At 46.1% G+C, this 26,765-nt stretch overlaps 7 protein-coding genes across 7 annotated transcripts; 6 read left to right on the top strand and 1 right to left on the bottom strand.

Moving 5' to 3' along the window:
- Nucleotides 1-1,709: 1,709 nt before the first annotated feature.
- Z519_00007 (uncharacterized protein) lies at nt 1,710-3,497 on the top strand (the record flags this gene model as incomplete). Its single annotated transcript, XM_016757767.1, has 3 exons — nt 1,710-1,870; nt 1,921-3,116; nt 3,169-3,497. The coding sequence occupies 3 exons, from the start codon at nt 1,710-1,712 to the stop codon at nt 3,495-3,497; spliced, it is 1,686 nt and encodes a 561-aa protein (XP_016625016.1).
- A 744-nt stretch (nt 3,498-4,241) lies between these two features.
- Z519_00006 (uncharacterized protein) lies at nt 4,242-6,065 on the top strand (the record flags this gene model as incomplete). The annotated part of the gene is made up of 1 exon (XM_016757766.1): nt 4,242-6,065. One exon carries the CDS (start codon nt 4,242-4,244, stop codon nt 6,063-6,065), a length of 1,824 nt encoding a protein of 607 aa, XP_016625015.1.
- A 696-nt stretch (nt 6,066-6,761) lies between these two features.
- Nucleotides 6,762-8,659, top strand: Z519_00005 (uncharacterized protein; the record flags this gene model as incomplete). Its single annotated transcript, XM_016757765.1, has 4 exons — nt 6,762-6,988; nt 7,034-7,148; nt 7,197-7,515; nt 7,560-8,659. 4 exons carry the CDS (start codon nt 6,762-6,764, stop codon nt 8,657-8,659), a joined length of 1,761 nt encoding a protein of 586 aa, XP_016625014.1.
- A 216-nt stretch (nt 8,660-8,875) lies between these two features.
- On the bottom strand, nt 8,876-11,386 carry Z519_00004 (uncharacterized protein; the record flags this gene model as incomplete). Its single annotated transcript, XM_016757764.1, has 4 exons — nt 8,876-9,749; nt 9,806-10,246; nt 10,296-11,027; nt 11,082-11,386. The coding sequence occupies 4 exons, from the start codon at nt 11,384-11,386 to the stop codon at nt 8,876-8,878; spliced, it is 2,352 nt and encodes a 783-aa protein (XP_016625013.1).
- Nucleotides 11,387-11,856: 470 nt separating this feature from the next.
- Nucleotides 11,857-13,534, top strand: Z519_00003 (uncharacterized protein; the record flags this gene model as incomplete). Its single annotated transcript, XM_016757763.1, has 3 exons — nt 11,857-12,228; nt 12,276-13,149; nt 13,206-13,534. The coding sequence occupies 3 exons, from the start codon at nt 11,857-11,859 to the stop codon at nt 13,532-13,534; spliced, it is 1,575 nt and encodes a 524-aa protein (XP_016625012.1).
- A 944-nt stretch (nt 13,535-14,478) lies between these two features.
- On the top strand, nt 14,479-16,462 carry Z519_00002 (uncharacterized protein; the record flags this gene model as incomplete). The annotated part of the gene is made up of 7 exons (XM_016757762.1): nt 14,479-14,574; nt 14,665-14,741; nt 14,791-15,015; nt 15,069-15,601; nt 15,664-16,114; nt 16,182-16,255; nt 16,311-16,462. The coding sequence occupies 7 exons, from the start codon at nt 14,479-14,481 to the stop codon at nt 16,460-16,462; spliced, it is 1,608 nt and encodes a 535-aa protein (XP_016625011.1).
- Nucleotides 16,463-18,816: 2,354 nt separating this feature from the next.
- Z519_00001 (uncharacterized protein) lies at nt 18,817-20,777 on the top strand (the record flags this gene model as incomplete). The annotated part of the gene is made up of 6 exons (XM_016757761.1): nt 18,817-19,091; nt 19,141-19,233; nt 19,278-19,489; nt 19,515-20,528; nt 20,576-20,640; nt 20,691-20,777. 6 exons carry the CDS (start codon nt 18,817-18,819, stop codon nt 20,775-20,777), a joined length of 1,746 nt encoding a protein of 581 aa, XP_016625010.1.
- Between the last annotated feature and the right edge of the window lie 5,988 nt (nt 20,778-26,765).

Below are 26,765 nucleotides of genomic sequence, written 5' to 3'. Positions count from 1 at the left end.
GCTCCTCAGTCTGCTGTTATGCGGCTCACAGTTCGAGGTCCGCGGTATGGAGCGCGGAAGACCGAGTGCTGAGTACATACTTGCGCGTCCTCTCCGGCGTGCATCACATCCCAAACTTACTATTTCTTGTCGCTGGTGCTTGACCCGTTGCCGCGCTGTACTGTGAAGCTCAATTAGTCGCAGATTCAAACCTCCTTCCTCCAGAAGCCACTGTGGTCCAACCTTCGACCTGTTTCAGAGGTACATGCCCCTTTGTCTCAGATCGTCTAGTCCTGCAGGAGCTGGAACAGCCAAACCCGTGATTGAGGCTACGCAGCAATTGCTATGTAGGGACAAGGTACGGAGCATCTGCCCGACCAGCATGTGCCTCGTACTTTTCACCACCACAACATCATCGCGTCTCCAAGAAAGGATTCCTTTCCACAAATTGAGGCGTACGTCGTGGCCGGTTGTTTCTACGGAGTTACCTCCAGCACTCTGTGTTTCCAGTATAGTGTAGGCCGGCGGTTCTCGCAGGAGCACAATCGCTGATCTTCATCACGACTCTGTCCTCTGTCCATTTAATCGTCGTTATCTTGTGTTGGTGGTCTTTCTGCTGGCTGCCTCTCCACATAAAACCTCCTATTCTCTTGATTTGCGTTGAGTCGCCCTCACTTGTCCTACTCCCTCATCTCGTTACCCTTTGCCGGCCCTACGTGCAGCCGAATATTTCAAACCATAGCTATTCCGGGATTTTCAAATGGGACTCCAAGATGTTTGTAATAACTGGCGACCTGTGAAGCACCTATGTTGCGAGACGGGATGGTCGCCAACTTCTTTATTGTATTACGAAGCTTTTTTATCCTTCCCCGCGTTGTTGATACGCTCTGGCGCTGTGGCCGGACAAATCCCGCCGCAACGTTATTTGTACTAACGGCGAGCTTCTTGTGCATATGTTATACTTGCCCATGTGGAATCGGTTCGAGAGATCAATCACGGACTTGTCACATTGACTTTGCCACGTGTACTAGCCCGATCTTTGTCAAACCCTGATAAGGCGTCCCCAGAAACGCGCAGGGTTTCCGAGACGCTTTGCTCGCATTGCTGCTTGCCAAGGAAATGGGTTCGACAAGCTCAACACCATCCAACGCTACACTGCATGCCTATCTTTCTCCCTCAGTCTCAGCAAATCAAGATCTCATGTTCTTTTCTTCGACTCTCTGCAGGGTCTCCAGGGTCTGTCGAGTGACAGTCTTGCCCGCTGGAGACCACCTCTTGACGCCAGCTATTGGCCATGACGACGCCACTAGACATCGACTCTAGGAACAAGGCACTGATAAGGCCAGCACAGGCACTCGAGCTCCTATTGGTATTCCACCTATCATCCGACCCATGGACCTGGAGTCAGAGCGGCCGTCTCCCGGGTGTCGTTCATTACCAACAGGGCCGCGGCCTTAATATGCTCCTGCTAGTTCGAGAGATGGTGTCCCTGCGTTCTGATGGGAAGCTACATAGCTTGATTCACCACGAGTTATCTCGGTAGTTCTGTTCCCAGGATATTGGGCCACTGGTGGAGACCATCTTATCATGCATGCCTCGCTAAGAACCAACGATGGTGACCGACGCTTGGATGGGAAAGGCAATAAAGACCTGCTCATTCCCCCCTGATTTGCACTCGATTTCCACAGTGGAAGTTATCGTGATTTACCAAGCTGTGAGCTTCTGCGAGAATGGAGGCCCCTCGCAAGCAATCTGTGACTGTCATCGACGAGAGCGCTGTTGGCGTGACATCCGTCCTCGCCAATCGCGGCACTCATGCCCTCTTGGAAGAAGGCGCCAGCCATGACGAGGTGACTTTGGGTGCCTTGGGTTATAAACAAGAATTCAAGAGGTCTGTGCCTAACTCTTTTCCCGGAGGCCACCCTGCTGATCGAATGTCAGAGACTTCACAATATGGGAATCCTTCTCAGTGTCATTCTCCGTTCTAGGCCTTTTACCTTCTATTGCATCTACGATTGGTTACAGCTTAGGTTATTCCGGAACGGGTGGCGCCATTTGGGGATGGCTCATTGCGTCGCTTTTCATCCAGGCCACCGCCTACACCATGGCCGAATTGTGTTCAAGCATGCCTACCGCTGGCGGTCTTTACTACGCCTCCGCCGTTCTTGCGCCTGAAGGATGGGGTCCTCTAGCGTCCTGGTTTGTTGGCTGGTCCAATTTCTGCGGCTTCGTCACTGGCCCATGCTCTGTCAACTACGCTCTGGCCTCCATGTTAGTTACTTGTGGCATGATTGCTTATCCCGACTACGAGCCGCAGACATGGCACATATACCTAACATTGCTCGCCATCCTCGTCATCAATGGTCTCATCACAATGCAGTCAACCTGGTTCATCGGCTGGGTCAACAAAATTGGAACAATATGGAATCTCATTGTCATACTTATCTTCGTCATATGGTTCCCAGTTGGTTCGATCAACCACCCAAAGACAAACCACAGTCACTACGTCTGGACAAGTTTTCCCAACGGGACCGAGTGGCCGATTGGCTGGTCCACCATCATGGGCTTTCTCACCACAATCTGGACTCTGTCTGGCTATGACGCCCCATTCCATCTCTCAGAGGAATGCAGTAATGCCAACATTGCTTCCCCCAGAGCCATTGCCATGACGGCGCAGTCGGGTCTATGTCTTGGATTTGCCATAATGTTGGTCATCGTCTATTGCGTCCAGGATATCACCGACGTCGTTGCTGGCCAATATGGACAACCATTCGGAAGCTTGTGTCTGCAGGTTTTGGGCAAAAAAGCGGGCCTTGCCATGTTCTCTCTCAACATCATTGCTCAGTTTTTTGTCGGAGTTGGTTGCACTGTGACTGCGACTCGTGTGATCTTCGCATATTCTCGGGACGGCGCTATCGTGGGATCCAGGTGGTGGAGTCAGGTCCATCCGAAGACCAGGACACCAGTTTATGCGACCTGGGGCGTTCTATTAGTTGCAGCCCTGCTCGGGCTGTTGATGTTTGCCAGTCCTGTCGCTATTGGCGCGGTATTCAGCATTGGTGCTATTGCCCAGTATACGGCATTCACGACTCCTGTAGCGTTGAAGTTATTCTTCGACCACGGCAGATTCAAACCAGGTAAGATGGTCCGCAAAATCACATCACCAATTGCTGATTCAGTATTCTGCAGGACCTTGGAATCTTGGAAGATACTCGAAGCCGCTAGGAGCTGTTGCCTTTGGTTGGTGGTTGCTGATTGTTCCGGCTCTTTGCTTCCCGGCGGTAAAGGGCAAAGACCTAACTCCATTGACGATGAACTGGACCTGTCTCATTTATGGGGGCTCCATGTTTTTGGCCATGTCGTGGTATGCGATCGACGGCCGAAAGTGGTTCAAGGGGCCTCGCATCAATGTGCATTACACCGGCGAAGGTGCAGAGATTCTTGACGGCCAATCTGCACATAGTAGTAGCGAGGGGAAGCAGGAGATGGAGGCGACAGAGATCAAGTCGGAAGTGTAGCTAGTTTGTCTCACGAGTTACAAGAGTCCAGGGAGCGTCCAGCTGAGCCCTTTGCAATGCGCGTCGCCCTCCTCCAGCTGCAACACCAAACTGAATTTGTCAAGAGTCTGGTCTGCTGGGCATACCCAGCAGCGTAGCAAGTCGCATTGGCCCCACACTCTGGAGGCATTATTCAGCGATAGGCGACGAACAATAACAGCAAGCTGAAGCGTCATGTCTAGCCGACCAACTAGGCTGCAGAGGGCTATAGTTCCGATGGTTGTGTCCACCTATTCTCTTGGTCCCCCCAGGCAAGGAGGTTCATCCCCCTCACCTACGGCTCGAGCGCCCACAAAACTTTCCCTTACAAAAGAATGCACCCCATCATCATAACCCCAACCCCAAGCACCCTGGCATTTGGCAAAGCCATGGTCTGTGGGAGTCGGTTCGAAACGGTCGATCCTGCCTCCGAGGTCCCGATACAAGTAAACCTCTCGGTTGTTCAACCTGTTGTTACCCGTTGACAATTCCAAAGGCGGCCTAACCGGTCAGAAAGGAGCTACAAGGCCTGCTTCATCGCAATACGATAATGACAATAATGCCGCTGATCACCAGCATCCTGTTACAGCAATTAACCATCTTCCGCAATCCAAGTTCCATCGCTTCTTGATATTGCTCGCCCCTTTCAATTCGCCTGCCTTCTCGTGGGGCAAGCACTCAATATCTACCAATTCCAGCCTTTGCCGTGGCTACTCCGTCAGCAAGATGCCGGAATCCCTCCTCTGGATTAATAAAGACAGCGGCTCGGCCGTTCTCTCACGAAGCTCAAAAGCCGAAACTAGGCAGATTCGCAAACATGTCCAGCACGAAAGACAGCTGAGAGCCAGGGCCGCTGCCCAAGATACGGCCGCCAAATCTGCACCGACAGTTGACAAATCCTTTCACAAAAACAAACGAAAGGATCACTCAAAGGTTGAATCTACACCTGTCGCACTAAGACAACCAGATCTTCGGCTGGATACAAATGTACAAGTTCATAGTCCTGACCACCATCGTTCTTTACTCTCGGATTCTCTATCTCCAACCATCCGATCTCCAAACACTTATTCAAACCGCATTTTACAGGCCGTGAGCACGTTCCCAGGACTTGAACCTCAGGAGTTGCGCAGTCTGGTCTTCTTCTGCCAGAGAACGGCACCGGAGTGGTCCGGCTGGAGGGACGCAACATTCTGGAACAAACTTATCCTCCAAGCATGTCACATGAACCGATCTATACTTCACGGAGTAGTTGCTCTCGGTGCGCTTCATGAATCCTCAGAGGTGGACGGAGAGTCAGACGAATGTTCCAACTTGCAGGAACTGGCTCTACATCAAAGCAGCAAGGCTTCCCGAATGGCGTATGAAACTGCGATGTCGGATATCGCAACTCTGATCTCCTGTGTCATTTTCATTTGTTTGCAGAACCTTCAGGACAGCCATACCGCGTATCAGCTACTCAAATCCGGACATAGCTTGACCATGGATATCGACAAAAGACTAGGATCCGGCGAACTCATGCTTTCTGACAGCGAGAAGACTGTCCTCAACAACTTCCTTCGGCCCATTATCGAACGGTTGCGCATGAGGTTCTGCAGTATCGTCGACATCCCTTCCGCTTTGGCCCTCAGCGCGGCGATCAAAAGAAACAAAATAGAGCATCGACTGACGCTGCCGGATATTCCTTACTGCTTTGGAAACCTCTTTGAGGCGCGCAACAAGCTCGAAGAGATTGTGGATTGGGCACAAGAAAATATTAACCCATCGTTCTTACTCGGTGAACAGCGCTCACAGGTACAGGCTTTGCTGGCAAACTGGAATGCGGCTCTCGATGACACTGGAATCACCGCGCGTGAGCGATACGGGGCCCTGATAACATCTAAGAAGCTCCTCAGAGCCGCTGCATTGGTCGCCTCCATTCTTTTCGATACCCTCGGGACGAGTGAGGAATGCAATTACGACCGACATGTTGGCAAATTCGCAGAGATTATTGACCTTTACAAGGACGCGATCGGCGACCCTGTTCGAGCTCCTAGGAGGACCTCCTTTGGAATCGACTCCGGTGTGATCGATACGTTGGCCTTTGTTGCTGGAAGATGCCGCGATCCAGCTATTCGAAGGTCTGCTATCGATTTACTAGCACAGACAAATAGGACTGAAGGGGACTTGCAGGGTTGTGCCGGTAGCACCATCTTACAGGCACTGATGGAACTTGAAGAAAATGGTGTCAATGCGACAGGAGCAAGCGATGTTCCAGAATCTCAAAGATTGCGCATCTGGGAGGATCATCAATATTGGGATACTGGCAAGATTCAAATTTTCTTTGTCAACTGGCCCTATGACCCGTCCTTGGGTGCCGACGTAAAAACAGCGTCTGTCTATCTGCCCTTGAAGGCTCTGAGAACGGCAAAGGAAAAGGCTGCTCCCGGTAGTCCCACGGGACTACCGAACGTCAAATACGGTCGGGGAGTCGGTGCGTTCTTGGAAGAAGGCACGCAAACCTATCATCAGATCACATTGTCTTCCTTCTTTATGCCAATCCCGCGGTTGTGAAGTTCTAGCAGTTGCTGTGGAAGATACACAAAGGTAACTGAGACGGTTCGAATTCGCTCTCCTACCGACTATCAGCTCCAGCAGTCTACCAATATGGCAGTTGTCTAGACTGCAAAGCATGCAATGGATGACAATGTCAGGGGTACTACTATTGCGCTACCGTTGGGCGCACGCGGCAATCTATCGTCGACCATGCGTCCTGGAGCATTCCAGTGTGGCTCCCGAGGCATCGCCACGCCCACAGAAGGGTGGAGATCGCGGGAGCCGGATTTCCAGCCAGCTACTTCCCTGGGGATAGTTGCGAAAATCAATTAAATGCACCGATTGGCCTTCAACTCGCGTACGACTGGCCAATCATATCTAAGTTCTGGCTTTGCTCTTTTGGCATGCTAAACACTCCAGGCAATATCCCCCAAAACCGAATACCTGCTGGGGCTGCTTCCTTTTCCGGCATCAGTGCCCAACTGCAACTTACAAGATACCGAGAAACGAACCGCGCGGTGATGGAGGAGCTACCGCATTGCGTATCACTGGGGGCTTGTCCAGAGCCAGCGGACCGGAAACAGCAAACGCAATCGATCCTCCGTTTACTTCTGCATTGCGATTAATGGTGATAACTCAGTCGATTTATATACCGTGTTGGCTGCTGACCTATTTTTCTGCTTTTCTGTCAATCTACATCTCTACAGGCTCAAAATGTCATCCAAAAACGGGTATCTGCCTTCATACTATCCGCGAGAAAATGAAATTTATGACGAAGAATGGGCCGGTACGCTGCACGGTACTCACAACTTTACAAGAGCCGCGGTTGTCATTGTCGGTGGCGGCATATCAGGAATATGTATGGCCATTGATCTCTTAGTCAACCGGAAGATGAAGAACATTATAATAGTGGAAAAGGGAGGCGGTTTCGGCGGCACATGGTGACTACCTCGACTGATATTAAAGAATGCACTAATAGGATTCAGGAGAGATAACAAATTTCCCGGCTGTTGTTGCGATGTCTTCAGCGTGCTTTACTCGTATTCCTTTGCCCAGAACCCTAAATGGTCTCGTCGGTATCCCGGTCAGGAAGAGATCTTGGTGAGTGCGTTCCTCACTTGTGAGGCTGATATACTGATGGGGACGTAGGATTACCTAACCGATGTTGCTCAAAAATATGGTCTTTACAAATTTACGAGGTTTCACACGACCGTGGAGGCCGCCATCTGGAACGATAAAACCCTCCAATGGGAGACTACGGTGACTGTAGGCGGAGGGAAAGACTCCGAATTCACTCCCTCCTACAAAATCACCAGCGACTTTCTGGTTGCTGCAACTGGCCAGCTCAACAAACCCAAAGGGATTGATGTTCAAGGGTACGCGGATTATCAGGGGAAAATCATGCATTCTGCCCGGTGGGATTGGAGCTATGATTTGAAAGGAAAGCGGATTGCTATCATTGGGACCGGTGAGTGAGATTGGACTGCTGCCTACTTCTCTGACACATCGCAGGTGCAACTACTGCCCAGATTGCCCCGAAAGTCGCAAAACTGGCATCTCAACTTACCATCTGTCAAAGAACGCCGGCTTGGGTTATCCCACGCCATGATACGAAAATCTCTGACTGGATGCAAATGCTGTTCACATATTTCCCACCAGCGCGCTGGCGAGTGCGCGCAGAGGCGATGGATTTCCGGGAGTCTTTCCACTCCGCTGTCACCCGATCCGATTCTGCTTATGCTGATCTTATGAGGTCTATGAACTACAATCTATTGAGAGAACAGCTGCCTAATCGTCCTGATCTTTGGGAAAAGCTATCGCCCAACTACCACCCCGGATGCAAAAGGACGGTGATTAGCGACGACTACTATCCTACCCTTCTGCAGAAGAATGTGAAGCTGGAGACTGACAAAATTGAGCGCTTTACAATAGATGGGATCAGATTCGAAGGGCATGACTCGGCGGAAAAGTTCGACTTGATCGTGCTGGCGACGGGATTTGACACGTTTTCGTTCTTGTCACCGATCAAAATCATTGGGCGAGACGGTAGGCCGTTGGAGGAGATCTGGGCAAAGGCTGCTTATGCCTACAAAGGTGTGACTGTGCCAGATCTTCCGAATTTTGGCATGTTGTATGGTCCAAATACGAATATCTCTCACAATTCTTTGATCCTAGTCATCGAGGCCCAGACAAAGTACATCTCAGTACTTGTCAACAAAATTCTGCAGGCCAGACGCAAGGGGGGGAGAATGGCACTCTGTCCTTCGGAGGAGAAGTCGTTGAGATATTGGAATGACCTGCAAACGGAATTGCGGAAGACATCGTTCGCAGATCCCAATTGTAACAGCTGGTGGAAACGGGCAGACGGGATCATTACGAACAACTGGGCAGGAACGGCCATTGATTACCAGAAAAATTTGGCAACAGTGAAGTGGGCAGATTATCATGCGTTTGGAATGGCAGGGAGTGAGGTCGACACATTCGCAACAGGTGGTGAAGTCACCAAGATTCGGCGGATCGTGGAGGAGACAAGGTTGAATAGGACTGTGTTGGGCGTTTTTGTTGTGGGTTTTGTTGGGCTTATCGTGCAGGGCATCGCATGGAGGATGTGAGGAATAAGGGCTAGAATCCGCAACATCAACATCAAGCCCTTTCCTTCAGACGACAGGTGCAAGTATGCCGACAGACTGCATTCCCGAGACAGACAAGTATTCTCGCCTAGTGGTTTTTACGCCTCTTTACACATTCGATGTCTCGATTCAAGGATTTGTGCCATTTTCCTCTGGCTGAGCATCGAGAGGCTGCATCTCCTGCTGTCCCTCTTATGCTTAGTTCTCCACGCAATATAATGCAAAAGCCGAAGGGCTTACCATGTGGTGCAAATGTGCAACCCAATCCATCGTGCCTAGATCATCAAAGATATGCGTGAAATCTGTGTCGGTTTCGGCCATCCAACTATCGTGCATGCCGGATACTTGAGAAGATTGTTCTATTCTGCGTGAAGCAGTATCCACATCTTCGCCATACGGCGACCTTGATGTCGAAAGGTGCCGGCAGGTTTCCTGCCGTAACTCCTCCAAAACGATAGCATACCGTTTCCCCGGTGAATTATCTCTGGCAGCCGCTGCAAGCCTCTCCTGGCAGTGCTCTGCGATCGCAAAATAATCTCTCTCTTTGCTCGAGGCTTGAAATGATGTTCGACAGGATGTCTTATTCGAAACAAGGGCTGTTGGCGTCGAGATCACCTTCTGGTGTTGTTGAATTGTGTAGATATAGATGACTGCTACGGCACAGAAAGAGACGTACTGGGTGAACCACCAGGCATGGAAAGGTATGCCGTTGCCATCGAAGTTTTCCAGAATATCGACAATGCTGCGAGCTGCGGTGACACAGTCGTGAATGTAGCTGACGCCCTGTTGTGGTAAATCAGTTGGATTCGATGGATTTGCAAAATTGCTCAAGAGGAACGGTCTGTTGGCGTGAATAACCGCGTGGGCATGTGCGAGACGTAAAGTCACGGATTGTCGTTGAAACTTAGGGATGAGGCTTGAGGCGGGGATCATTCCAAGGAACAGCGGCAGCTGTGCTTTCCATGCTGCAAGGTCCGCAGTGATTTGCTGGGCTTGTAAGAGCCTTTCGTCTTGACTTATTCGCCTTAGAGGGTAGACCTGAGCAGAGCTTTGGGCACTGATTCGGGCAAGTCTGAACTCATAGTTAGGATATGCTCCCTTTACGCCCGTGGCAAGGGAAGAGGGTACTTGATATGCATAATTGGAGCGTCCATCTCACAGTCGAACTGATCATCTCGGGATTTTATGCTTTCGGAGGTTAATTCATCGTCGTGTACTCTTGCCGGAAAGTCCTGATCAGTGTCGAAATCTTGGAGATTCCGCGGCCGGCCACCCATGACGCTTAGATACCTATCTAGAACATAGGCAGCCCAGAAGGTACGTTTGCGGCATTCGTGCTCAACAGCTCCCATTTCCGATCGGTAGCCTCCGGGGCGCTTGCGACGATGGAGACCTAGGGTGATGATCAATGCCACTGTGGTTCCGAACTTCGAGTAGACTTCATTCGCGTATCGGGTTGATAACAGATGGAGACATTCAACAAGCCTTGCCTGAACTGAATCAAGAGTTGGTGCTCCACGTTCTCTTTGTAAACGTCGTTGCGCAGCTTCAAGGAAAAATTCACCGGAACTCGAGGAGTTAGCGAGGTTCTGATAAGGAGGTTGCTCGCTTCGAGTACCTTTGCCTATAGTTCAAGGACTCCTCGGACGCAATATCTTCGCCCTTATCAAAAGTGGCGACCGCAAAAATCATGAGCAAGAGTGTGAGCTGGCCTTGAGATATAGCTTCTTGACCAGTTCGGTGCTCGCTTGATTGATGGTAAAGTGCTTCGACAAAAGCCGCCACTGTGCCACGGTGGAGGAATTGAAAGAAAGGAGTGGAGAGTTCAAAATATCTGCCGACTAACTCATATGCATGAGATTTAGAGGGCATGTGGAAGGCCTCGTCTGAGAGACGCAACTCGCAACCGTCATCCGTCACTAAGATAGACCTTTCGGCGGACGTCTCCTTATCCAGCGCCCTCGATGTACTTGAGGCGTGATTCTCCCTGAGCCGCTTCCAGGCTCTTTCCAAAAAAGTGATCGGAGATGAGGGTCCATGATATTGGCCGCCAATATTCGCACTTGGGACTGGCGAGTTTCGTGATGAGACATGTGCTGTGTGTCCAGAGCGCCCATCAGATTTGTCCGCAAGATGATCGATCTGTGTCACAAGAGAGCCTTGATTCAGTACGGAGGTGATATTATTTAATCCACGCCGTGGACTGAGGCGGGCCTCGCTCTGGGCAGCTGCCGAAGAAGTTGGTACAGTGGGCAGGCGACCCCTAGTGTAAACAGCGAAGTAGTCGCAGGAAATGCCCAGGTGTCTGCAACGCGCACAAGGTTGGTCTCCCGAGCAACGTGTCCTCTTTCTGTAGCCATGGTTAGTGGTGTAGCATGATACTCGGTATGTATGGCCTGCTCACTGTTTGCAAGCGTCGCATGCTCTGCTGACTTTGGTTCTTTGGCTTTTACTTCTGCCACCCCTTCTGCTTCGATTGACCCCTAGTGAAGTTCTCCCTACCCCAGGATTTTGTAGGTCAGAGCTAACCCTGTTGTTGCGTATAATGCCCGAGTCCTGCAGGCTAGGACTGAAGTCGGTAATCTCATCGTCAAAGCTGTAGGGGTTCTCTGGCGAAATAGAGCCACCTAATCTGGATGTCAAGTTGAGGGCTTGTACCGACGGAACAGGCTGCAGCAGGAACCGACCCGGCGATCTCCCGGGATCCATATTGTTAAGCTTAACTACCTGAAGAATTTACTTGCTGGAGGCGGATATGTGATGGAAAAACATAACCAGAACGCTCGGAAATATTTTCTGTTGTTAGCGAACATGCCTGTTTGCAGGATCCTGGGCGAATGCTTTTACGCGGGAAAAAGGTATCGGATTTCTCTCCTGATCCATCCGGCGACATTCCGCGGCGCGCAGTTTTCCCTGGTCGAATGGGATTTTGTCAACTCGGCCGGGCTCCATTCGAGACCGAGATCACCATTGGGCATTGGCATGGCTGCTTGGATGGAACGGCACGACCTTGCTGTGCGATGAAATCCTGAACCCACTTTGGCTGGTCCAGATCCTCACGCGATTCTTTTATATCAATTCAAGTATACTCCTGCTGCTTTCTTGGTAGGAGTGTAGTACTTGGCTGCATTACTTAGCCGTGTATGTGAGGTACATCTTTGATATAGGATGCAAACAGGATGGCTTATTCCGTCTCCCCTTTCAATACCATCAATGAATTGGTCCTCGGACACGTCGTGCACTCCGTTGCGGTTTTAACGGTCCTTGTCCTATTGTTTTATATTGTCATCAACGAATTCATCCGCTATTCCGCCAGAGTGCCTGGTATATCTGGACCGGTCGGCTTTCCGTTGGTTGGGAACCTCTGGTCCATCCGGAAGAACGCTGCAGAACAGTACAGAATTTGGTCTCAGAAATATGGAGATGTGTACCAAGTGTCACTTGGGAATGTGCCAATAATCATTGTCAACTCTGCGGAGGCAGCAAGAGGCCTTTTTGGGCAGCATACTTCGGCCCTAAGTTCGAGACCAGAGTTTTACACGTTTCATAAAGTGTGTCTAAGAGGTACACCCTGGATCGAGTGCTAATTTGCGTGAAGGTACTCACTGGTACGGCCACTACAGTTGGTACTACTCCATATAGCGAGAGCTTGAAAAGACGCCGTAAAGTCACAGCGTCAGCGCTTAATCGCCCATCTGCGCAGAAATATGCCTCTCATCTCGACCTCGAAACCAAGGACTTCTGCAGGGATTTACTTGCCGAGGGCGAGTGGGGAAAGAAAGCTTTTGATTGTTATCCATGTGCTCAGCGACTCAGCTTAAGTCTTGCATTGACGACTAACTGGGGCATTCGGTTGGATTCTCGTGATGATAGGCTTTTCAATGAGGTGATCGAAGTGGAAGACCAGGTGAGCCGTTTCAGAAGTGTGACTGGCAACTTACAAGATTATATTCCACTCTTGAGGTTAAACCCATTCAACCAAAAGGCGATCAAAGCCAAGGCTACACGCCGTCGACAAGATGCCTACCTTGACCAACTGAATCGAAGCCTTCTTGATCGGATGGAAAAGGGTGTCCAGAGTCCCTGCATTCAGGCAACAATCATTAATGACCCAGAAATTCAACTGAGTGAAGAAGAAGTTACCAGCATAAATCTAACTATGATATCTGGAGGTCTCGATACGGTCACCACAGCCCTGGCCTGGCTTATAGCCGTGTTGTCCAAACGCGCGGACATCCAAGAAACTGCCTACCGAGCGATTCGAGAGGTGTATCCAGCAGAGTGTTCCCTCTGTGATGCGAACGACGACCAGAAGATTCCGTACATCGTGGCTCTTGTAAAAGAAGGCTTGAGGATGTATACGGTACTCAGACTGAATTTGCCACGAACTTCCATCAAAGAAGTAAGCTATAATGGCATGACCTTTCCCAAGGGAACTACATTCTTTTTGAATGCCCACGCCTGCAATATGGGTACGCATTCATTCCATTATACCGTCGTGTGGCTTCCGCTAATAAGATGATCACAGACCGAAAGTTGTGGCACGATCCTGAAGTCTTTCGACCAAGCCGCTGGCTAGAACAACCAGACGCCCCTTTGTTCACATATGGCATCGGTTACCGTATGTGTGCCGGCTTTTTACTCGCGAATCGGGAGCTATATCTTATTATTATGCGACTTATCAGCTGCTTCAAGATCAGACTTGAGGGGGACGTGGACATTGATCCAGTTCGCGGCACGGCTGATCCAACAAAGCTGGTCGCTCAGCCTCATAGGTTTAAAGTAGCCTTCGTTCCAAGGGATGGGAAGCAACTCCGGAAGGCGTTGGAAGAGTTTACACCAGTTCAATCAAAATGAGGGAATGACCCAGGTAGTGAAGCTTGTGAAAGAGTAGGATAGTATAGAGGAAGTGTGGCATTGGCAAGACTTTAGGAATGCTTACTTAGAGTAGAGGCATAGCCGCCACTATGGTCAGGAACAAAGTCTGTTGCAGGATAATTACGAATAGGAAACTGGTGTGTGGCATTCGCTTCATCCTATCTCCCAAACGCTACAGATTGTTGCTTGAGGTGAAAAACTGTCTTGACAGCACACCAATGACATTTCCACCAAAATGCCTTGCTTATGGGGTTTTCGTACGCGACGTTAGATTGGACCGACGGGCGGTGGAATTCAACCACATTCGGGAGAAAATTTGGTTGCAAACATGTGATTCTTTGTTTGCTTGAGATCATAATATTAGCTGATCACTCGCCGCTGAGGTGTCCTGTAGTGCAGCATATTCCCCTGCCATTCTCAAGTCACGGAGACCCTCTTGCAGACGTGACCCCAGAAATCTTAGATTCTCCGCCAATCAAGTAAATGGAGTTCGGCGCAAAAGATGAACAGGATGTTCAGTATAAAACCGGACCTTTTCCGAGCATGTCGGAAATGCACTGCTTTTCCGCCTCAATAGCCTGAACTGAATGTAATCATCCTGCAGCATTGATTCGCTGAGTAGTCAGTTTAGGACGGGAATGAGGACGAAGCACAATTCTCATTCCCGGGGATATGCGGAGGTTCCGCCGGCTGGTGATTGACTTCTGCTACTATTTACCGTGGATATCATCCTATTCCAAGTCTATTCTCTCTGCAAGGTGATAGCTCTCGGCTGGCCTACCCCAGTGGGCTGTTCTAGACTTATATCTGCATATCGTTCTCCTGAAACTTCGCTTCCACACACACCCACAAAGTTGCTACTTCTTGTGCCTTGCAAGGACCCCACTTGAACAGGTTATCTGCATTTAGAGATAGGTGTCAATATGACTTCTATCCTCAAGAAGATCATTCGCAATGACGCTATGAAAGAAGATCCTGTCGAGATTTATGGATGGAGAGCATTCGTGTTGACGTTGACAGTATGTGTTTTTGAATCCAGTCGCCTGCTCAATTCTCTCTACTGCGCTCTCAACTTCTACATGCGCAGACGCTAACTCCAATCTCACCAGGCATGTATGTCTGGCATGCTCTTTGGCATGGATACCGGTATCATTGGGGGTGTCATCGTTCTTCCTGCTTTTACAAAGTCTGCCGCCATTTGCATATCCATGTGGCCAAAGTTGACAAATGAACAGGAAGTATCACTTTGATGGCCTTAGTAAAAACCAATCCGCAACACTTTCGGCCAACATTGTCTCCTTCCTGCAGCTTGGCTGCACCTTTGGCGCTCTAGTGGCGTACCCTTTTGCTGACAGATATGGACGGCGTGCTTCATTGATCGTCTCAGCCTTTATCGGCCTGGTGGGAATCATCATGCAATTCGCAGCCTCGGGTTACCTAGGGTGCATGTACACTGCTCGGTGCGTCTCCCGTGCGGCTCTCAACATGATACCATCTCCTTACCACTATGTAGGCTTATTGCTGGCCTCGGTGCAGGAGCGTGCTCTATGATTGCTCCTCTTTACGTCTCGGAGAATGCTCCTCGGGCGCTTCGCGGCGCGCTCACTGGAACATTTCAGTTTTTCAACACCTTTGGTGTCATGCTTGCCTTTTGGATTGATTATGGCGTCTCGCTCCACCTTGCAGGCTCTAGTTCCTACATGGTGCCCCTGGCAACTCAAGGGATACCAGCAGTCCTTTTAATCGTTGGCATGTTTTTCATGAACGAATCCCCTCGCTATCTTGCGAAACAAGACCAATGGGAAAAAGCCAAAAAGGTGCTCTCTTTGGTCCGCAATCTCCCAGAGGACCATCCCTATGTGCAGAACGAATTTCGGGACATCGCTATTCAACTTGAGCGGGAGCGGCTGCTGATCAACGGTGCTGGTTGGCGAGCCCTGCAACGCGAAATGTGGACTATTCCCGGCAATAGAAAAAGAGCACTGATCAGCTTTATTCTCATGATGTTCCAGAATCTAACTGGTTCGAACGCAATCAATTACTATGGTGAGCTTCACACCTTTGAAGCTAGTTTTATGCTGCGAAGTTGCTGACCGGATGACCCCAAGCACCAACCATCTTCAAGAACATAGGAATTACTGGGACTTCGGTTAGCCTACTAGCAACTGGCGTCTATGGCGTTATTAAAATGTGCTCATGTGCCACCTATCTAATTTTCTTTGCCGATTCACTCGGGCGACGACGATCTCTGCTCTGGACAGCTATTGCGATTGCCTGCGACATGATGTACATTGGTCTTTACGTTCGCATCTCTCCCCCCAAAGCTGGTGTGCCGATCTCCGGCGCTGGATATTTTGCCCTTGTGTGCATCTACTTATTTGCGGTGTTTTTCCAAATGGGATGGGGAGCGACTCCTTGGATTTACGTTTCGGAAATTCCCAGTGCACGACTGCGCTCAATGAACGTATCTATTGCAGCATCTTCCCAATGGCTTTGGAATTTCGTCATTGCACGAGCAGTTCCAAATATGTTGGTAAATATGGGAAGTAATGGGTACGGGTGAGTCAAACTGCAATATACGCCAGACAACACCCTAAACTCTACGATTGCTGACAGATCGAGGCAGAACCTACATATTCTTTAGCGCCTGTTGCGCCTGTTCCTTTGTATTCGTATGGTTCTTTGTTCCAGACACCAAAGGTGAGTTGAACTCGAAAACGCGGAAAATATCCAATCATCTGATCACGGTGAATAGGGATGTCTCTGGAGCAGATGGACGATTTGTTCGGAGTTACTGAGCTCGTGCACCAGAAAGTTGGAAATGAACATGCGGTCGCTCACGATAGTGGAGAGACAAAGAGTGCTGACAGAGTTGAATCTCTGGTAGAGAATGTCGAGAAGTTATAAGAGCAAGCTTTGAGCAAAAATCTAGCGAAGATAAGTTCTTCGCAAGTGAGTACGAACATCTTCAAATGTTTAGACGAGTTCCGCAAAACCAACCAGGTTGTCATCTGAAAAAGAAACTGGAATGAAATCAATATTAGGAAGTTCGCACCAACCATGATAAGTGAGACGTTCCGACAAAGGTTCCGTGCATTTTCACTTCGGCGACTTCCACGATCAGACTCAGGAGACTTAATCTGCATTCGCCACTCAGGCAAACCACCTGAGACGTTAACTGTGTCACCAACTTCGCCACTTACCTCAACATCGTTTATCTCGTTGATCTGCGATGGCACGACGACGGCATAGGAGGTTTCAGGAATGGCCTTCAGATCACAGGCCAGAGTGTATAGAAATAGGCAGAGTCTCTCTGAATAGCCAGCAGAGGAAAACAATCAAGCAGATAGATCCACTCTCATTCTGTGTACAACAGCTACCATCTAAGTCCTAACCCAGGCACCGTGCTCGGTCTTTCTTGCATGTCTCTGCGACAACGGCACTGCCAATCGCCGCAGTGGGACTGATGAAAAAGGCAATAATAGCCCGATACAGACTCGTCGTAGTATATGAAAGACTTTTTGCACAGCCACTTTTTTTTTGGCAAGACTGCATATGAGGGAAATCAAGAAAATAGGGTACCTTCCGAATTAGTTCGATAATGGTCTCCACAGAAGAGGAGCGGCGGCGCGGAGAATCGCAATCTAAAGGGAAGGGAGATATGCTGCACATTGGAAGCTAATATGAAGATCTGTGGCAATGCTTTCGAACGCCGATTGGATTGATGCGGCAGTGAGGGTTGCCATCACAGCGCGTGAAAGACAACTAAGACACAGTTGACGACTCAGTTCGAGTTCGGCCAATTATATGGGTCTGCATCATTCATCCTAGGAATAGGATCCAGATTTATATTACCGTAGCGGTGTAGAAGGTATTCATTGTGGTCGTTCAAGAATGCATTGATCTCGTTTTATTCGAGGAAAGTGCGAACATGTGCAAGGTCTTTGAAGCATTCTGCAGATATTCTGTCTATAGAGGAGTTGTGGCCCTTGCTATTATGCTCTTTGCTTTGAATTCGTTCTTTTTTGTTGTTCTGCATGCTTTTGTTGGATGATGTTACTCCTCACTGGGTATGTTGTGGGTTGAACTGGAAGGATGAGGCTTGAAAAGTTGGCTTGATTGGCTATTGCAGACAACCGCAACAATGAGGAGAAACAAGGATATCTCCACGGTTTTCGACAAGTCTTAAGCAACCAGAGCTTACAACGACATTTCGGGTTTTCCCAACAAAAGGAGAATGCCTTCTCTCACGTCTTCCAGATCTCCACGTATGCTACCATCCTGTGGATGTCTCCACTCTCCTTAAAATTGCAGTGGACAGGTCTCATCACTGTTGAGCACTGCAGGTCCAAGAGGCGTTGATCTTTTCATGAAAAGAGCATAAAGCAGGTGTATTGCGGAGACGCCACAGGTGTTGTGCATCAATGTTGTTCCCGGCTTGTCAGTGGAAACTGTGAGGAGACTGGCTGGGTATAGGAATATCTATTGCGAGCTTGGGGAATGACTCGGGATTTTGGTACAATCGCTCCAATGCCGAGGTGGAACTGATTGGGCCCGTTAACATCTTTCAGTTTTGAAGGCAACAAGTGGACATTTGTGCCTCCGCGGTCTTTAGGATGTTGTAGTCCGCAAAGGATAGCTGTTGTACACAGAACAGGAGTTGTTCTATCTGATTGATTGTGTCTTGTCCCTCTGGGTATTCAGAGAGACTCTGCCTATTTCTATACACTTTGGCCTGTGATCTTTAGGCCATTCCCGAAACCTTCTATGCTGTCGTCATGCCATCGCAGAGCGGCGAGAACAACGGTGTTGAGGTAAGTGGCGCAGTTGGTACACAGCTGGCGCATCTGGTGGTTTGCCACAGTGGCGATCTCGCGACCCTGTCAACAGGGCCCATGCGCAGGTCTGGCAGAATAATTAAGTGCATTCAGCCCGGGGTCCTTCTCGAGCTAGACCGACTCTTGAGGGAAGGCTAGGTCAATAAGATCAAGGTGCCTGATTAATTAAGGGAATGTACATGTTGACCTCTAAGGGAAATTGACACCTCCTCAAAGAATTCGGGGAAGTGGAGCTGGAGTCAACAGGAAGGGGTCTTTATCTCCAATGGGCGAATGTGGGGTTGGAAGTTCTGAGACCGCTGGCCCCATTTGGAGCAAATGTGGAGCAGGATCTTGAAGCATTCAAAAGGCAATACCTTTAATCTGCAAAGTGAATACACTGTTCACTGACCGCGGTGTAGCAAGTTTCTACCTCAGCCGGCCATGGGCTCCATGGGTGTGAAGTTCCCTATCCGATACAATGATCCCGAGTATCAATTGAACCATCAGAACCTTTTTTCGCAAGCTCTCCTGTGTCCCCTGAAGAATGTTCTTCCACCAGGTGTAGACCAGGCGCAGTTTGATCGTGCGATCGTCGAATTCGAAGATGCCGTGGGAAAGGACAATGTGTTTCGGGGAGAGGCATTGGAAGAGTATGTGGATCCATACGAGTTATGGGAGGAAGAGGGGAGAAGGAAGATGCCGAGTGCGGCGGTATGGTAAGCATGGAATCGAGCAAAGCATTTGCAGATGTTACTAAACATCCAGCCCTTCTTCGACCGAAGAGCTACGAGAAGTTCTGGCAGTAGCCAATAAGTCTAGTATTCCTGTGTGGACATTCTCACGGGGAAAGAATTTGGGGTGAGCTGATTAATGTAGCAATGAATCCAGAGCTAATATTGCAGATATGGTGGGCCAGCACCACGACTTAATGGGTCAGTTGCGCTTGATCTACATCGCATGAACAGAATTATCGAAGTCAATGACAAGTTCTCGTACGCAGTCGTGGAGCCAGGGGTAACGTTTACTGACCTGTACCTGCACTGTGCCGAGCACAAACTCCGAGTCTGGCCGAGCGTACCTTCATTAGGATGGGGTAGTGTTGTGGGTAATGTACGTGATCCACCCCACTGGAACCGAAGTTATACTGATTGTTCAACGGACTGTGGACAGGGGAACTGGCTTCACACCAACAGCAACACATCATCAACATGTTAGTGGCATGGAGGTCATGCTTGCCGACGGGGACATTGTGCGGACCGGGCAGTTCGCGATTCCAGACTCCCCATCAGCACACTTGTCAAAGTTCAGCTTTGGCCCATCTATTGAAGGGCTATTCTTACAGAGCAATCTCGGCATTGTCACTAAGATGGGAATCTGGCTTCACCCCCAACCGCAAGCGTATATGTCTTGCACGTTTGACATGCCAAATTTTGAAGATGTGGAAGTTATTGTAGACATTTTCGGAATATTGCGGAGAGATGGCCTGTTGCCAAACACGGTGTACGTCTCAAATATTGTTGAATGGTTGGGGATGACCGGCAAACGTGCTGAGCTGTGGCCGGAAGAAGGACCTATTCCCGACTGGCGGCTCCGAGAGCTCCAGACACAATTGGGATTCGGGTATTGGAATGTTAAATTCGGCTTGTATGGCGCAAAAGAGGTGGTGCAATCGCACTTCGATGAGCTGAAGAGGATAATTGGAAAGAAAGCGCCCGGTTCGGAGCACCGTCTTCAAGGTCACCTCTTCTCTGGTGAGAACGACAAACTTTTGGAAGCAACCTCTGTTCCAGATCCTCATGGCGGTTTCTTTGTTGGAGTGCCCAGTTTATGGAGCTTACCAATGGTGCGGTATAGACTTCCCAAGGAAAAGCCAGGTATCGGTGCACATGCGGACTATTCACCTATCATTCCTTCCGATGGCAAAACAGTGCTTGAATGGGTGAGAACTGCTCGGAAGATTTGCGAAACCCAAGGATTTGACCTCTTCTGCGACTTTTTCATGCACGAACGACATGTTATTTTCGTCAACATGATAGTCTTCGACAAGACGAACCCGGATCATCGCAATGCTGTTGATACTATTTTCCGGAGCCTATACAAAGAAGGCCGTCAGAGGGGTTTCAGCAAATATCGATCTCACATTAATTACATGGGTATGAAAAAATTCCATTTACGTAAAATTATTTCTCACTGTCTATAGATCTTGTCGCGGATGCGTATAGCTTCAATAACCATGCATACCGAAGATTTATAGAGAGGTTAAAGGTTAGTTTATAGAGGCCGCTTCCTCTGCGATTCACTAATCACGGTGGCAGGATGTAGTTGATCCAAATGGAATTCTATCTCCGGGTAAGCAGGGTATATGGCCTTCGAAGTATCGACATCTACGGGAGAAGCTATAATAAATATATCTTTCTACTAGTAAAACTATTCTATTAAGAGTAGTTATATTATTTATTTTTCATCGATAAATTTCCCGCGTGACCCTAAGAGCTCTAGGCCGCCCTAGGCTATTAAGATAAGTCTACGTCTTACGTAGCCCATAAGATCGCTGGGCTCGCTGGGCTACTCTAAGAGAGCTTATAAGCTTATCTAAGAGGGCTCTAGACTAATAAAATAATTTATAACTTTACGAATATATTATAATAAGATAAGATAATTATATAGTATAGAGATAATAATAAACTAGTAGAGTAGAGATTTATTAGATAATATATTAAATTTAATTAAATCGCTAAGAGTAGAATAATTTATAATATAATAAGACGATATAGCTATACTAAGCTAGTTATTAGACACAGTCTTAAGGGAGGCTAGTCACGAGCCACGAGGGGCAGAATAAGACACACTTATTAGGTATAAAGGAAGAAGTCTTTACGAGGAAATAGAGACAAGTTATATAATACGCTCTACTGGCTCCATTAGCTCTATCGGCCCTGCTAATAGAGCGCACAGAGCGTATAGAGCGCATAGAGCACCAATATTATATATATATCCTCACTCCCCTAGGTAGTTACACTCTCTTCGTAGATAACTTATATTATCTACTAAACTATATAGTTCTTAGTAATATAGAATCGCTTATACCGCGCGTAATTCATAACTAGCTTATACTATACTAGGATTATTACTAAGAACCCTAACCTAGTTAGAATTAGTAGGGATCCTTAATACTTTAGCTACCGCCCCTATTATAGAAAACGATTTATATAAGCGGATTAATTCGACCTACCTCACTTATTAACGACCTTATTTAACGTACTACTCGACTATCTTTAAACGATACGATGTCGACTATATTAAGTACACCGAGATAAACACTTAGTACCTCGAGAATTACGACTAGTACACCGTTACTAGCGTACGGAAGTAGTACGGTAAGCTTATCTAGAGATATACTATTAATAATTAGTAAGGGAAAGATTAGTAATCTATCTAAGCTCTTTAACGACGTAGAATCTAAACTTATATTCTTTATTTATTATATTGTAATGGGAGAAGTTTAAAGTGGTGGATAGCGTTATAATTAGCTAGGGCACCGACTCTATAATGAGCCTTTAGGTTAGACCTTAGTTACGGTTAAGAATTACTCCATCACCACAATAGCCTATCAGATAAAACTTAAAAGGTAGACGACTTAGAGGCCTATAATTAGCTCTTAATCGTTAGATATTAATATTCTTATAATGTGGCATCGTTGGCGAGCGGTAAAGTAGGCCGTATTTCGTAGTTAGTTTATGTTCCTACTAAGCATTGTGACCAAAATCTTAATTAGGAAAAGTCTTATTACGATTAACACTAGACCTCTTCGAGGTTTTAGTCACCGCCTTTCTTCTATCCACGCCATATATTTAATCTTATGTTTCCCGAAGTATAGCGAGCAGTATGGCGAAGAATAAAGGTGGCCGGCCTCGTAAGTACCGGAATAACGAGGCACTTCGAGCTAGCCGTGCAGTAAAAACCTAACGTTGGCGCGAGAAAAAACGTACAGAACAAGACGACCCTTCGCTCCCGAGGGAAACCGAACTTTAGATTATCCACGACTCTCATAGTATTCTAATATAAGCTAAAGTCGAAGAACTATCGCGATTAACCGACCCTCGATAGGGCATCTAAGTAGAAGATCTATTTATACCGACCGACGCTAACTAAGAGATAATGAGCTATTTTTATATTTCCTTAAATTACTCTTTATCTCGGAGAACGACTAATATATCTTCTTTCTCTCTAGATTATTCTCTTAATATATTAGCTTCGTTAATAGTCTTAACTTATTAACTAATTGACCTAGAATTCTCTCTTCGAATCGGACGATACTCTCGATCATTATAATAACGCCCTACTCTTACCCCTCGAAAACCTTTACATCTCCCGCTCGTTTAATGATAGATCTCCGTTATTCTCTCGATCTTCGTCACTTTATATCGACTCTCTCTCTCCGTTCCATCTATCACCTCGAGTTTCTTAGTCTCTTAGATCTTCGAAAATTCCTTTACGCTAACTCTTCTAGCCGTCTTTCTCGAGAGCGCCGTTACTCTTAAATTAATCTATATAAACTAGATTAAATAAATTTAACGAGAGTTATTCTCGGGACGAGTCACCGAATCTACGTAAAGATAGTATAATACTAGAAGTAAAGATACGAGATTTAGTGATCTTTAAATATATCGATATCTAAGATATTAACTAGGCCGCGGGCGAGAATAATTAGAACGAAGATAACTAAGATAGAGACGATTAAGAAATAAATAGTGAAGATAGAAATAATTAAGATACGAACGAGAATAACGAGGAAGAGATCGATATTACGCAACGAATTACCGAGGAGCTTCTATATTTCCATAAATGTAGTGATGATAAGCATCTCGAAACGGCTTAGTAATATTTCTATGAGTCTACTCATTATATATCTCTAAACGCGGTTAATGAATTTCTCGCTACTATACCCGATATACTTAGTTATATAATATTTCCTTCGTCTAATATAACATTCGATCATTAAGAAGCCCGAGATTAGAAGACGTAATTTCTAGAAACTCGTTCGAAGACGTTAGATAAAAAAATTTATATCTATCTCTCTACGTTTAAGTCTCTAGAATCTTATCTTAATTTAGTAATAATCTTTAATTTTAATAGTATTATAAAATTTCTTACTAGTCTAGTCTTTACGAAATATAGTATTAAGTTTATTCTTAGTCTCTATATTATCATTAATTTATAAGCCGACCTCCATCTTTCTCTTTTAGTTCTAACTTAATATAGTGTACGTAAAGTACGACTATACGAAGTAATTCATTATAAATTTAGTTACGTCGATTATTTTAAAGATACTTAGCTTCTAGTCTTCTTCTCTTTCTATTTACGTACGCTATTTAGATCTAATAACTATCTTAGCTAGAATAATATAACTTACTAAATTAATTAGATAATCTTATCCGCGATTTATAAATAAATCTCTTCCACTCTCATCTAGAATTATTTCGCTATCTCTCGCCTTACTAAACTTAATAGTCTCGCTCTATACACGGAGACTCGCGCCTAACTTAATAGTAAAGAGCGTTAATAGCTTCTTTAGTACTTCCTATAAGCCGACTATCTCGAAGCTATCTAGAATAGAATCGTTCAACGTAGTATAACTCCGGAACTCGAAGATTTCCGTAGCTTATAACTTTTCTTTAACGCTAAAAACTTAAAAGAATAAACGTTTAAATCGATACTTACTATCGCCTAGAATACCTTCTTTACTCCTTAGAAATTAGTCTTCGACCGACGATTCTTAGTTAATAAGCGAGTTTAGATTAACTAGAGTAAGGAATTCTACCCGCTATTTAGCTTCCTATCTAACTAAGAGATAGAGAAGATCGTACTAGAGATCTATCTTTAGCGTCTCTATTATTACGACTTATAATATTAGTAGGCACTATACGACTCTTCTATCCGCTCTTCCTTACGAAATCAATACTATATCGCCCTCCTCCGTAATACGGTGAGTATAACCGTGATAACGACGACTAATACTCTAAGTCGATAGTAAAGTCTTATTTATAGTTAATACTATAATAAGTAGAAAGAACTTTACGATGCGGCTAAGACGTTCCCCTTCTAAGACCCCTTCATTAAAAGTCTTACGCTAGATTCGCGCTTACGACGTAGCTAACAATATACTAAAGAGGCCGAGGCTCATCGTCCCGAGACTCTATTATATTCCTATCGAAGTAGTAAAGCGCGGTGTTACGAGGCTCTTATATAATCTATAAGATGATCATTTAGTATTCGTAAAGAGCACCGTATTACATTAGCTCTTACTTATCGCATCCGCGATCGACTCTAAGCTATACAGTAATAGAAGATTCCGATCACGGATAACTTCTCTTCTTCTCCTTTTTAGCGAATTCCTACTTTCACTTTTCTTTAATTTATTTAGTATAATATTAATAAGTTTACGATAGCGTTTAAATATATATTTAGCTTATCTTCTTTCGACTTTATATCGTAGGAGTATTCTAAAATAATAATCTATTTTCTACGTCTAGCTAAGTACGGCTACGAAAATTATCTTCTTTACGATGAGTTCACTCTTTAGTAAGATTCGAAAGAGCGACCGGGAGGGCGGCGCTACGAGAGTCTTAGATTCTCCCGAACGCTTTAACGCTATGACTACGAATAGTTTTTAAATAAGATTAACTAGATATATTTTACGTTTTAGTCGTTCATTATCGAATATATTCTTTTCGATAACGTCGCTATGGCGGCGACGTACCGTACTCGGTAGCGAGATATTAAGAATGTCTACGAGGACTTTCTTCGTGTAAAGAGAATTAACCACTAAATCTAGAAATACGAGAGATATCGCTCTATTTAATACTTTCTTCTAGAGTACTTACTATAGATTTATCTTCGTCGCTTTCGGCGCGACGTTTTTACTTCGATTCGCTTACGAATTAAGACTAAGTACTAAAACACTACGCTACGCGGAGAGATTCTATTATATTACGATAAGATATAGAGAATCTCCGACGCTTTCTCTTATTCGTAACTAGGCGAAGACGTTATTTATATTATATACGGTAATAAGTAAAAAATTAAAGATTTAGATAAGTTAGTAAATTTCTTATAGAAGTTTAACGATAAGCTTAAATGACGATATTAGAACGATAAAGAATACTAAATACTTTATTAGCGGATTATTCGGCTTCTAAGGCAGTCTTTAGAGTATTAGTAAACGGTTTAGTGGCGACTCGAGCTAAGAGAACTCTTCGTAATAACGAACTAGCTAATATCGTATCTAAATCGCGCGATATTCTAATAATATAATAAGACTAGGTAGCGAATATAGATATCGGTTCACTATAAATAGATTAAGAGTTAAGTAGTCGCGGATAAGTCGATTCGATACGAAGAACTTTTTCGATATAAAGGCAATAATCGATAAGTTATAGAATGAAATAACGAATAGATTATTATAAAGATTCTTAGTAAAAATAGAGATTTTAATAATATTAACTTAAATACTCTTTAGAAGAATATTTAAACTTAATAAAATAAGTTTAAAGCGGCCGAACGCGCGCGAGAGCGTCGAGACGATATAAGAGAATAAAATCGTACTAGAGATAGTATATCGCTCTTAAATCTATCGATATTATTTACTCCCGCGCTCTTATTATAGATAAAGACTCTTATTCTCTTATACTTAAAGTCTATCTACGTAGTTAAATTAAAAGCGTCCCTTAAGAAATAGAATTCTTCGCCTCGACTTTACGAGAAATATTTAGATATATCGCATCTCCGTCTCTTACTATCTTCTAGACCACTAGATCTCGTTTAGAAGATAATAGATAAACTACATTAATAGATAAAGCGTTTCCTAGTATAATAAGAGAAGTTAGAAGTAGTAAATAGAGTTATAATTAACTAGGGCGCCGACCCTAGACTATGGTTCTTCTTATATAGTTCTGGGGAACTATCTTTCATAGATAACATAAGTAACTAAGTTATTAATAGAGAGGACTTCCCCTAGTTAAGTGTGCGTATTGAGAAGAGACTATACCCACCGCCGTATAAGTTAATGCCCATGGCTAGTAGCCTCGCCCTAGTTCACTAGAGAATAGAACTCGAATACTTTAGTTTATTCGGCCGCAATACTTCTCGTAGCGAAACGATCGCTCTATAGATCGTCCTCGGCGTACTAGAGATAACTAAGAAGATCGAGCTACGTGTTAAGGATCCCTACTGATCCTAACTGGGTTAGGGTTCTCAGCAACAATCCTGGTATAGCATGAGCTGGTTGTGGATCACACGCGATATGAGCAAGGTTTCTCTGTTACTAAGAACTGTATAGTCCAGTAGATAACATGAGTTGGCTACGGAGAGAGTGTAACTATGTAGGGGTA

Source organism: Cladophialophora bantiana (genome assembly GCF_000835475.1).
Source record: "Cladophialophora bantiana CBS 173.52 unplaced genomic scaffold supercont1.1, whole genome shotgun sequence".
NCBI classification, from domain to species: domain Eukaryota; kingdom Fungi; phylum Ascomycota; class Eurotiomycetes; order Chaetothyriales; family Herpotrichiellaceae; genus Cladophialophora; species Cladophialophora bantiana.
The sequence above is the reverse complement of the archived record's forward strand: the minus strand, read 5'-3'. Positions and strand labels throughout refer to the sequence as shown.